This window comes from Callorhinchus milii, unplaced genomic scaffold (assembly GCF_018977255.1).
Source record: "Callorhinchus milii isolate IMCB2004 unplaced genomic scaffold, IMCB_Cmil_1.0 Scaffold25, whole genome shotgun sequence".
NCBI classification, from domain to species: domain Eukaryota; kingdom Metazoa; phylum Chordata; class Chondrichthyes; order Chimaeriformes; family Callorhinchidae; genus Callorhinchus; species Callorhinchus milii.
Window position 1 is genome coordinate 5,260,620 of NW_024704766.1, and position 12,636 is coordinate 5,273,255.

Genomic DNA, 12,636 nt, shown 5'->3' on the forward strand with positions numbered 1-12,636 from the left:
GAGTGTATTGGTTCGACCACATTGCCGCAAGTTCCAAGCGCCATCTGCTGGCACGATACTGAGGTGCCCAACAACAACAACAACAACAATAATAATCCTTGCATTTGATATAGCGCTTTTCACGTCGGGAGGACGTCCCAAAGCGCTTCACAGAACACACTGTAAAGTGAACTGACTGTACATTTGTGGGCGAACGCGGCAGCCAATTGCGTACAGCAATGTCCCACAAACAGTCGTAGATAGAAAATGACCAATTTATTATTGTTTTTGGTTTTGGAGGGATTATTATTAGGCTCTGTGTGGAGTAAGGAAACTTGCCCAAGGTTTCGCCCTCTGCCGGGAATTGAACTCAAGTCTCTCACTTGCAAAGCGAGTGCTCTAACCACTGAGTTACAGGGACTCCAAATAATCCTTGCATTTCATGTAGTGCCTCATCACGTCTTCAAGATGTCTCGAAGCGCTTCACAGAGAATACTGCAAAGTGAATTGACTGCGTATTTTGTGAGTGAAACACGGCAGCCAATTGCAAACAGCACTATCCCCACAAACAGTGTGACAAGATTTTATTTTCCCTTCCCACCATGATCACACATAGACGCGCTCATACACGAGGAATGAACAATTTCTCTGGAGGATTCTTGGCCAGCACACCGGGAGTGAGAATTCCCCCTTCTCCTTTCCGATATGGCGGGAGCGCTGCATGGTATTGTCCTGTCGTATGGGGCAAACCGGGGTCCGGCTTGTGGCTGTCTAGGCGGGCGTTATAAATCCTGCGGGGCTGTTTTCCTAGTGATGGAATGGTTAATATCAACAACTTGCACTTGCATAGCGCCTCCTCGAGCAGGCTCGCGTCCCAAAGCGTCCCAGTGGTTGAACGGAGGGTACGAGGGACATGCAGGAGGCCGGGGCCTGTCGAGCGGAGGTGGAAGACACTGGGCTGGGGAGCAAGCAGGTCGGAGAGGTAGGGAAGTGCCGTCATGATGGGGATTTGGAAACGAGCGCGATGATCTTGAACGGCAACTTGCACTCGTAATGGCGCCCTTCACACGGGGGTCTCGGAGCACTTAGCGTCCACCTGAACAGTTCGACGTCTCACCTGAGGGATGGCTGTGCGTGTTTTGCACGGAGCGGGACTGGTAAAGAGAGAGGCATCGGGCAACACAGAACAGTGCAACCACACGACCATACCCGAAACCCTAACGGTGCATCGGCTTGCAGTGTCCCGCCGCAGCCACAGGAGGGTGCGCTGGGCGACATTCCTGTCAATGTATTGATAAATGAGCTGCCATTTTTATCGCCGCCTTCAATGGACGCACTTCACAGTCCCAGTGGATCCCCACAAGCAGCTGCGAGGTCAACCGCGAGGCCAGGACACCGTCTCTCTTTTGCCAAAAGCCTTTGCAGGGCAGGGCACAGACGGGGAGCTTGGCGATCTACCATCGGTGGCCGGGCTTTCAGCCTCTCCAGCCCCCACACTCTGGAACTCCATCCCACGACAACAACAACAACATGACTGCGTTTATAGAGCGCCTTTCACGTCGGGAGGACGTCCCAAGGCGCTGGACAGTTGGGTCGGGACCCGAGCATTGGGGGGAAATGGTCAGGGTGAGGGGAGGGAAGGGAGGGGGCGAGGAGGGGGTAGAGAGTCGAGAGTGGAGCTGAAGGCTGAAGGTCAAAGAGAAAGGTCTTGAGACCGGCCTTGAAGGAGGAAAGGGAGGAGACGGTTAAGGCACTGGGGATAGAGTTCCAGAGCCTGGGGGCTGAGAGGCTGAAGGTCCGGCCACCGATGGTAGGGCGGTTGGGGCGGGGGATGTGGAGCAGACCGGAGCCAGAGGAACGGAGGGTACGGGCAGGTAAGTAGGGGATAGTAGGTCGGAGAGGTAGGAGGGAGTGAGGCCGTGAATGGCCTTGTAGGTGAGGATGAGGATCTTGAATTCGATCCTCTGGGGGATGGGGAGCCAGTGGAGGCGAGCGAGGGTGAGGGCGAGGGCGAGGGTGAGGGCGAGGGTGAGGGTGGGAGTGATGTGGTTGCGGTGTCTGGTGCGGGACAGTACATGAGCTGCAGAGTTCTGAATGACCTGCAGTGTGGAGGGAGGGCCGGGAAGGCCGACGAGGAGAGAGTTCCCATAGTCCAGCCTTGAGGTGATAAAGGTGTGGACCAGAGTTTCAGCCGCGTGAGGGGTGAGGTAGTGCGATGTTCCGGAGGTGATGGAAGGCGGTGCCAGTTGTGCCGCGGATACGAGGAAGAAAGGACAGCTCAGGATCGAACAGAACGAGGAGGTTCCTGATGGCTTTGAGAGTCCCTTCACCTCACTTCCTCCCTTTCCTCCTTCAAAAAGACCCTTCTCTTCGATCGCGCCTTCAGTCGCCCTCCCACCTCTCTGCCTTCCCTCACCCCTACCCCACCCCTCCCCACCGCGCTCGGGCCCCGATCCCTGACTGTCTGGCGCTTTGGGACGTCCTCCCGACGTGAAAGGCGCTCTCTAAATTGCTGTTGTTTAACGTCTCATCCGAAGCACGGTGTCTCTGAAAGTGCAGCGCTCCCTTCTCTCAACACTGAGAGTCAGCCCAGACTGTGAGCTTTAAACCCCAGGTGGAACGTGAGCCCACCAACCTTCAGCCCCAGAGATGTGTGAGCGACTGAGCCGGGCTGCCAGGAAGCTGAGAATGCTGGAACGACATTGGAATAGGATTAATCTATACTGTATGTGTGTGTGTATATGTGTGTGTGTGTGTGTGTACAACAACAACAAGAGTACATTTGTATAGCGCTTTTCACGTCAGGAGGACGTCCCAAGGTGCTGGACAGTGTACAGCATTTCAGGACCCAAGCAGGGGTCGGTGCGGGGGGGTGGGGGGTGGTGGAAGGAGGGGTGGCCGATGGCATGGTCGAAGAGGAGGGTCTTGAGGCAGGATTTGAAGGAGGCTAAGGAGGGGCGATTTGTATGTGTGTGTGTGTGCGTGTGCGTGTGCTGATTAACTGGTATGGATCTGCCCTGTGTCTGTGGTGCTCCCTACAGGCAGCAGCACTCACGCTCAGGCATCCTGTCAGAATTTCTTTAATTAATTACGAGAATTAAGCAGCAATACACAGATCAAAGAACCACTCTTCACACTCCGCTGACCTTGGAGGAGGTTGTTTTGTTCGACGATGATGTACAATGCTTTGCAGAGTCTCTTAGCACAGTGGTTAGTGCGCTCGCCTCACAAGAAAGAGGATTTGGGTTCGATTCCATTACTGGACAGGACAAAACCTTAGCCAAGGTTCCTTACTCCACACGCCTCTGTTTAGCTGCCAATAAGTAGGAGCCCGGTTGTTAATCAATTGTCAGATTGCTTAATGGGGTAACAATCGCTTCAAAATAAAATAAAAAATAATTTGGTCACTCAATCCATGACTGTTTGGCTGCTGTGTTTCAACAACAACAACAACAAATTGCATTTGTAAAGCGCCTTTCACGTCGGGAGGATGTCCCAAAGAGCTGGACAGTCAGACCCACGCTGGGGTCAGGATTGGGGAGGGCGGAGTGAGGGAGGGGGAAGGAGGGTGATTGAAAACACGGTCGAAGAGGAGGGTCTTGAGGTGGGTCGTGAAGGTGGCGAGGGAGGGGGTGAGGCGGAGGGACTGCGGGGTGGAGTTCCAGAGGGTGGGGGTAGAGTGGCAGAAGCCCTGCTCACCAATGGTGGGGCGAGTGAGGCGGGGGGGGGGCGTGAAACACAAAACATCCGGTCAATTCACTTTATAGTGTATCCTGTGAAGCGCTTTGAGACGTCTCAATGATGTGATAACGCACTGCATCGAATGCAAGGATTATCATTAATAAAGGATGATGCAGCCTCGCCTTGTGCTCAGGAGCGGCTGATGACAGGATGACTGAAGGCCAGTGGGAAGGTTGGGTCAATCAATTTATTGATCGATTGATCGCTCCCCTCATCCTGGATCCCCTGGAAGAACATTCAGAAGCCATTAGCGCTTAAGTGTAACATTGGCTCAGTTCCATTTCCGTCTCCACAGTCCACAGGGAGAGGGAGAGTGGGGGGGAGTTTGTGAAAGTGCCCACAGCGACAGCACAGCCCAACGCTGCACTGCTCAGCATAGCGCAGCCTCAGCTCAGCCGCCGGCACAGCCCCGCACAGCATGACACAGACAGACGCAGCCCAGCGCGGGATAGAATGCAGTCAAGCAATGCAACGATCGGGGCACAGGCACAGCTGGCGGAACAGCTGCAATCGCAGTGCTAACAGCTGCTGACCCGATAAATGTGGCTAATAAATAATAGACTTAAAGGGGAGGTGCCGGCCCATTGGCGTGCCATTGGGTGAGGGTGGCAGCGGCGTGAAGGATACCTTAGACTCCACGGATAACTCTGCGTACAGTAAACACTGAAGGTCGAGAGACGACCCCTCGCTGCGACTGTCGAATGGGGAGTTTGTTCTGTCAAGCTGTCTGGGTTGCCATCCGCTTCCAATGGAGAGATCCGGTCAACAACAACATACGACAACAAATTGCATTTGTATAGCGCCTTTCACGACGGGAGAAGGCAGGGTCCCCGGCTGACAATCTCCCCCCCACCCCCACACCCCCCAAATGAAATTGGTCGCTCGATCCACGGGTTTTTGTGGGACGCCGTTGTGCACAAACTGGCTTGCTGCTGTTTCGCCCACAAAGTATACAGTCACTCCACTTTACGGTATATTCTGTGCAGCGCTTTGAGACACTTCGGCAACTTGATAAGGCGCTGCATCAAGTGCGAGGATTATTACTGTTATTGGCGTTGTTATTAGCGCGGTGCCTGGGAAGCGTGGTCCCATGTTTCACTGCTGGTCTGTGCTCCGTAAGAACTCCGGAATTTCACAACTTCCTCTATCATTGTCATTGCAAAAGTGCTTAGATCTGGTTGGGGGCAGGGAGCGGGGGGGGGGGGGGGGGGTGGGCTGTGCAATGTTTGATAACCCCCCCACCACCACCACACACACACACACAGAGCGAGGTCTTTTTGTTCTGCAAACAAGAGGAAATTAGACAAGTATCTGTTACTATAAAGGGGGGGGAAGAGGGGAAGTTATGTGCTGAGAAGGGGCACTGGGAGTTGAATGACCTCCTGTGTTGCAAAATCTTTGCAAATGTTGGCAGATGCAAATTGCTGGTGGCATTCAGAGCCTTGTCCCGCAAGCTTTCCCGCTGTTTGTCCAGCGAGGACCACTCTGCCCATGAGGGCTTTGGCTTGCGGGGTTAGCTGAGTGGGAGGACTCCTTGAACCCCACTGACCGACTGGGCTGCCCGTCCATGTCCTGCCGATGTGCTGCCACCATCAATGCCCTGGAATACTGCGGACTCGCCCGGCTCAGGAACCGGATTGGAGACCGTCACCGAGGGCTGGCCCGATCCTCACATTCCGTCGCTGAACAAACGCACAGTCACTCCGCTTTACGGTACATCCTGTGAAGCGCTTTGAGACGTCTCAACGACGCGATAAGGCTCTGTGTCAAATGCAAAGGACTATTAGTATTAGTGAGGAACGGTTTTAAGGGGAGGGTGGGAGAAATCTCCACTGAAAGCTGCGTGGAGGAAAACCCGTATAACGACCGAGAGAAGCGACAATAACTCCCCCACCCCCTCCCCCACACACTTACACACTCACATTTACACACACACTCACATTTACACACACACTCACATTTACACACACAAACACATTGAGCCATTCATAAATCATTTGTTCAAAAGATAATCAGTGAATGAAAGATTAACTGAATAACCATTTGCAAATCTCTCTCTCCCCCCCACACCCACTCCCCCCCCCCCCTCCCTCCCTCTCATTGATTCGCTAACCAGTGAGATTTTCCGCCAGGCGCAGTGTAATTTTAGGTCACATTGCATTCGCTGACTCTGGTGATGATGATTGTGTAGCAAACAGGAAGTCGCTTTTCTCTCTTGTTTTCTGCTGTGGAGCTCTCACTCCCTCTCTCTCTGCATTATTGCAAAGTGTGTGGACAGACACACACAGACAGACAGAGAGACACACACACAGACAGAGAGACACACACACAGACAGAGAGACACACACACAGACAGAGACACACACACACAGAGACACACACAGACAGAGAGACAACACAGACAGAGACACACACAGACAGAGAGACACACAGACAGAGAGACACACAGACAGAGACACACACAGACAGACACACACACAGACAGAGAGACACACAGACAGAGACACACACAGACAGAGACACACACAGACAGACACACACACAGAGACACACACAGACAGAGAGAGACACACACAGAGACACACACAGACAGAGAGAGACACACACAGACAGAGAGACAACACAGACACATAGACAGACACTCTCACACACACACACAGACACAGAAGACACACATAGAGAGACAACACAGACAGAGAGAGACACACACAGAGAGACAACACAGACAGACACAGACAGTCACACACACATACACAGAGACAGACAGATACACACACACACACACAGACAGACAACACAGACACACGTTTGGAGAATTGCAACACAAAAAAAACCCCCACACGATGGCATTTTAAGGGCACGGAGCGGGGGAGCGGTGAGAGCCACACGATGGCCGGTAAGGACGAGCTTTACAGCAGAGTTACCCCGAGAAGGAATCGCCAGAACCGACCGGGAACCATCAAACACGGGTCCAGTCTGGAGGTGTTCCTCTCTATGGGGTTCCCGAAAGCCAGAGCGTAAGTCCAGACACTGCGTATCCTTTCCCCCCTCTGTGTAATGTGTAATAATGTGTAATAATGTGTAGTGTAATAACGTGTAATAATGTGTAGTGTAATAATGTAATAACGTGTAATAATGTGTAGTGTAATAATGTGTAATAATGTGTAGTGTATTGTAATAATGTGTATTAATGTGTAGTGTAATAATGTGTAGTGTAATAATGTGTAATAATGTGTAGTGTATTGTAATAATGTGTAATAATGTGTAGTGTAATAATGTGTAATAATGTGTAGTGTAATAATGTGCAATAATGTGTCCATTATTGTTACTGTGTCAATGTTCACGTGCGACTGTTTCCAGTAATTGTTACTGTAGCCGTTTGGGGGATTGTTACTGTTTCCCTCTCTCCCTCTATTGTTACTCTCGATGTGGATTGTTTTGTTGCTGTGTTTCCCGATTCTCTCTGCGACGTTGTATCCGCAGCAAAAAAAAAAGGGGTTTCTTTGGCCACATTGTGTGTGGAGAGAGGGAGAGAGAGAGAAAGAGGAAGAGAGGAAGAGAGAGGAAGAGAGGGAGAGGAAGAGAGAGAGAGGAAGAGAGAGGGAGAGAGAGAGAGAGGGAGAGAGGAAGAGAGAGAGAGGGAGAGAGGAAGAGAGAGAGAGGAAGAGAGAGAGAGAGGGGAAGGGAGTCTCTCCTTATTATCAGATGGCCTCCAAAACAGAGGAAGACCAGAGAGAGAGAGAGAGAGAGAGGGAGGAGGAGGGGAGAGGGAAACAGGGGGAGTGTGAGAGATACAGAGAGAGAGAGAGAGAGAAGGAGGGGAGAGGGAAACAGAGGGAGTGTGAGAGATACAGAGAGAGAGAGAGAGAGAGAGAGGGAGAAGGAGGGGAGAGGGAAACAGAGGGAGTGTGAGAGATACAAAGAGAGAGAGGGAGAGAGACAAAGGGAGAAGGAGTGGAGAGGGAAACGGAGGGAGTGTGTGAGAGAGAGAGAGAGAGAGAGAGGGAGAAGGAGGGGAGAGGGAAACAGAGGGGGAGTGTGAGAGACACAGAGAGAGAGACACACACACAGACATCTAAAAGACACATTTAAGAATGCGGAGAAGTCTTTATTCCCCTCTTCCAAAATAAAATCTACATTAATATGATATGTCCGTCACTCGAGAGGGTCAGATTTGGGGACGGTGTGAGGTGGGAAATCTGTGGCTCAATGGCTGACTGACCCTGACTCCGGGACCTGGTATTTCTCTCCCCTGCGCGCGGCTGCGGGTTATTAAACCGTAACCAGACATTTCGATTCTTGGCGATCGATCTCAAGAATTCGAACCCCCCCCCCCCCCGCCCCCGCCACCCCCCCGCACAAAATACACAGTCACTACGCTTCACGGGATATTCTGCGAAGTGTTTTCAGACGCGATAAGCCGCTGTATCAAATGCAAAGTATTATTATTACAAAAATATCGTGCTTTGAAAAGGCAGCTGTTTTGGGGAGGTGGGGGGGGGGGGGGGGCTGGGGGTTGTGGTAAGGGTGGAAAAGAGAGGAGGAATAGTGTCTTTGCTAATGTCTTTTGATGTATTATACCACTACTACTAATAACGATCCTTGCATTCGATACAGCGCCTTATCACGTCTTTGAGATGCTTCAAACTGCTTCACAGAATATACCGTAAAGTGGATGGAGCGACTGTGCGTTTTGTGGGTGAAATTTCTAGGTTGAAAAATTGAATAGTGCCGGGGGGGGTTATTTGGGCAGATAAAATGGTGAACTGTGTTTTGCGCCGTTTTTTTTTTGCTGGGAGTGGGGAGTGGGGATCACGTCTGATGCACAGTATCGTTGACACAAAGCACCCGGCATGTCATGGTGTTAAAGCAATCGTGTGTCTGTCTCTCTCTCTCTCCCGCTCCCCTCTCCCGGTCCAAATCAAAGGTGAATGCGGCAGAACCTCGCATTTCTTAACCTTAATCTTAACCCGCCCAAGATTTTCCAAGGCAAAGCGTGACTGAGAGAGAGAGAAACACACACAGACAGAGACGCAGACAGTGACACAGAGAGAATTGCATTCCATCTGCAATATTGCAGAGCATTTTTCTGTGCGTTGTGTGCTGTTGTATAGTCAACTATATTGTAAAATCTCCCTTCAAACCAAGATAGATAGGTAGATAGGTAGATAGATAGGTAGATAGATAGGTAGATAATTAATCAATTAATTCAGGACAAGCTCGGCTCAGGGGCCCCGTGCTTTGTTCTGCAGATCCTGTGTTATAACAGGGCAAAAGAGGTTTTGCTTTTTTTTGTTATTTGAACGAGGAAGGAAGTGTTCAGAGACAGGATGGAGCCCGCTTGCTCCCCAAGCACCAACCGACCTGCGCTCAGGGTCAATCAGTCACTCCTGGGGACCGGTATTCTGCCTCTAACCCCATTTTCAAAGGTAAAGAGAATTAGAATTACATAGAATATTGAGCACAGAAACAGGCCATTCGGCCCAAATGGTTTATGGCAGCGTTTACGCTCCATGTGAGCCTCCGCCTGCTCTTCCTCAACTGAGCCTATCAGCATAACCTGCTATTCCTTTCTCCCTCATGTACGTGTCTACCTTCTAGCATAATAATAATAATAATAATCCTTGCATTTGATATAGCACATTATCATGTCTTTGATATATATCAAAGCGCTCCACAGATTAAACTGTAAAGGGAAGTGACTGTATATTTTGGGGCCGAAACGCGGCAGCCAATTGCGCAAAGCAACGTCCCCATGAACAGTCGTGGTTTGAGTGACCAATTATTTTTTGAAGGGATTACTACCCCCGGAAAAGCGATCCGCCAATCGCCTAACAATCGGGTTCCTACACGCTATTGGATAAATAGAGACGTGTGGAGTAACAAAACTTGCCCAATGTTTCACCCTGCCCGGGAATTATTCCCGGGTCCTCTTGTTTGTGAGGGGAGCGCACTGACCACTACGTAAGAACATAGCAAATGCTCGGTGAAAGAAGACCAAGGTCCATCCAGTTCTCCATGCTGTAGACTTTCTGGTCATCAACTGCAAATAATAATCCCATTATTAATTAAGTCGATGAAACATGTAATAATTAGTCTTTTGCTGGGCACTGACCCTCTTTTCTCAACCCTCCCCCTAAGCCCCTACCCCCCCCCACACATCTCACACACCGCAACAACACCAATTGTTAAAAGGCCTTGTGAGATGACATGAAAATAATAATAATTCTTCCATTTGATATAGAGCCCTATCATGTCTTCGAGATGTCTCAAAGCGCTTCACCCCACAGCGTTAATCTTTACATTACCAATAGCAACCCGTCTCTCTGTGACTCAAGGTTAATTGCAAATGCAATGTAATGTATTTCAATCACACTCTCCCGGCCTCTCTCCCTATCTCATATTGATGTTGTGATAGCATCTGGCGATCGCTCACCCGTGTCAATTGTTCTCTCTTTAATAATAATAATCCTGGCATTTGATGCGGCGCCTTATCACGTCGTTGAGACGTCTCAAAGCGCTTCACAGGATATACTGTAACGTGAATTGACTGTATATTCTGTGGGTGAAACACGACAGCCAATTGCAGTTGTCCCGCACACAGTCGTGGATTGAGTGACCAAATTATTATTATTATCTTCTTTTTTAAATGCGCATTTAGCAATGAGAACACTCAGGTTAAGGGAAATATGTGACACACACACACGCACACGCACACACACACACACAATAATAACCCTTGCATTTGATGCCGAGCCTTATCACATTGCTGAGACCTCTCAACGCGCTTCACAGGATATGCTGTAAAGTGAATTGACTTTACGGTGTGTTTTGTGGACGAAATGCTTCTTTACCATAAACTAATAATCCGCTGCTGGGCTGTGGGTCCCAATCTGGCATCAGTCACCCTGAGCCTGGCCCAGGCCACCTGTCCCATTTAAAGGAATCTTAAAACATGCAGCTTGCCCTGTCACTCATTGCAAAGGTTCAAATTAACCCAATATTCAACCCTTTTCATTCAAAGGAATGTGTGGTGCTGTTCAAGGGACTTTTTCTCTCTCTCTCTCTCTCTCTCCCTCGAAGTCCTGGCCAACAATCTCCCACCCCGATAAAAACGGCTGTTCTGCGGGGACGTCGCTGTACGCAAATTGGCTGCTGCTTTCGCCCACAAATACACAGTCACCACACTTTGCAGTGAAACCCCTTGAAGCGCTTTGAGACGTCTTGAAGACGTGATGAGGCGTAAGGGTTATTATTATTGTTATTATTGGGGATCCTTAACATCCACCCGAACAGAGCACAGGCGGGAGCTTGGTTTAACGTCTCATCCGAAGGACGGCACCTCTGACATTGCAACCCCCCTCTCCCCCACTCACAGCCATCTTCAAAAACATAACAAGATGAGCATCAGCCCAGACTGTGTCATTCCAAGTCCCTGATGTAGGGCTTGAACCCACAACCTTCTGACTCAGAGACGAAAGTGCTACCAACTGAGCCAGTCTGACACACTGAGCTCACAGTCCAGACTGACATTACAGCGCAGTACTGGAGGTGGGGGGGGGGGGGAGAAGAGAGACCTTAATCTAACAGGCCCCGTCTGTGTCTGCGTGGGTGGATGTTAAAGATACTGAGTGTGTCAGAGAGAGGAAAGTTCCCTCCCTGTGTCCTGTCTGACCGACCGACTGACCTTCAGATTAATTAATTGATTACTCACCTCACAGTTGATGCTTAAAATGGCTGCTCCATTTCCAAACAAAATCAGTCACTACACATGCAGGTGATTACTGTAAACTCTTTGAGAACTTCTGTTATAAGACACTGGAAGAATGCAAGTCTGAATCACCCCCCACCCCAACACTCTCGTGCACACATATACACTCTCACACACACATACGCACTCTTACACATACACACTCTCACATACACAAACTCTCACACTCTCTCACTCACATATAATACACACAAAACACATACTCTCACATACACACAAAACGCATACACACTCACACACATACGCACTCTCCCTCACACTCTCACACACTCACACTCATACACTCTCACATATATTAGATTACTGTGTTCTTTGACTGAGTCTATATATAGAGTTAGTTCTACATTCGCTTTAAAACTCTTCTTTCTGATGGTGACTAATAGAGAATAGTAGTTTCCACTTGAGCGCATGTGCGCCCGTGCGCACAAATGTGCATATGCGTGTGTGCACATAAATGTATGTGCGCGTATGTGTGCTGATAAAGTCAACTTCGAAAATACTTTTTTTTAATGATATAATTAGGCATCGACTAATGTCTATTTGTAGTGTGCGTGTGGGTGCATTTTCGTGTGTGTGTTTGTGTACAGGGTGTGTCTGGGGATGTTTGTGTGTGAAGGGGTCCTGAAGCTCAGTGGTTATGGCACTCACCTCGTAAGTGAGAGGACATGGGTTCGATTCCCAGCAGGGCAAAACCCTGGGCAAAATTCTTTAGTCCACATGCCTCTGTTTACCCAGTAAATAGGAACCCAGTTGTTAGTCGGTTGTCAGATCGCTTTTCTGGGGGTAATAATTCTTTTTAAGAAATATAATAAATTGGTCACTCAATCCATGACTGTTTGTGCACTGCTGTGTACAATTGGTTGCCGCATTTCGCCTACAAAATACACAGTCAATTCACTTTACCCTATATTCTGTGAAGTGCTTTGAGATGTCTCGAAGGTGTGATAAGGTGCTGTATCGGATGCAAGGATTATTATTATTATATGGGCGTGTGTTTGTGTATGTTTGGCACGTCTGTCTTTGAGCACGTCTGCCCCTGTGTGTGTGTGCGTCTGTTTGCCACATGTGTCTGTGAGCACGTGTGTGTGTGTGTGTGTGTGTCTCTGTATGTGTCTGTGTCTCTGTATGTTCTGTGTGTGTGTGTT

The 12,636-nt window shown here is 49.6% G+C and overlaps 1 protein-coding gene across 2 annotated transcripts in view; it reads left to right on the top strand.

The window, feature by feature from the left end:
• The first annotated feature begins 6,509 nt into the window (after window positions 1–6,509).
• ubash3bb (ubiquitin associated and SH3 domain containing Bb) overlaps window positions 6,510–12,636 on the top strand; it is a 30,330-nt gene continuing 24,203 nt past the window's right edge. For both annotated transcript variants that reach the window (XM_042343945.1, XM_042343946.1), the window contains exon 1: window positions 6,510–6,737. In XM_042343945.1, coding sequence (XP_042199879.1) covers window positions 6,610–6,737 — 128 coding nt within the window. In that variant the 5' untranslated portion in view covers window positions 6,510–6,609. The remainder of the gene's footprint in view (window positions 6,738–12,636) is intronic.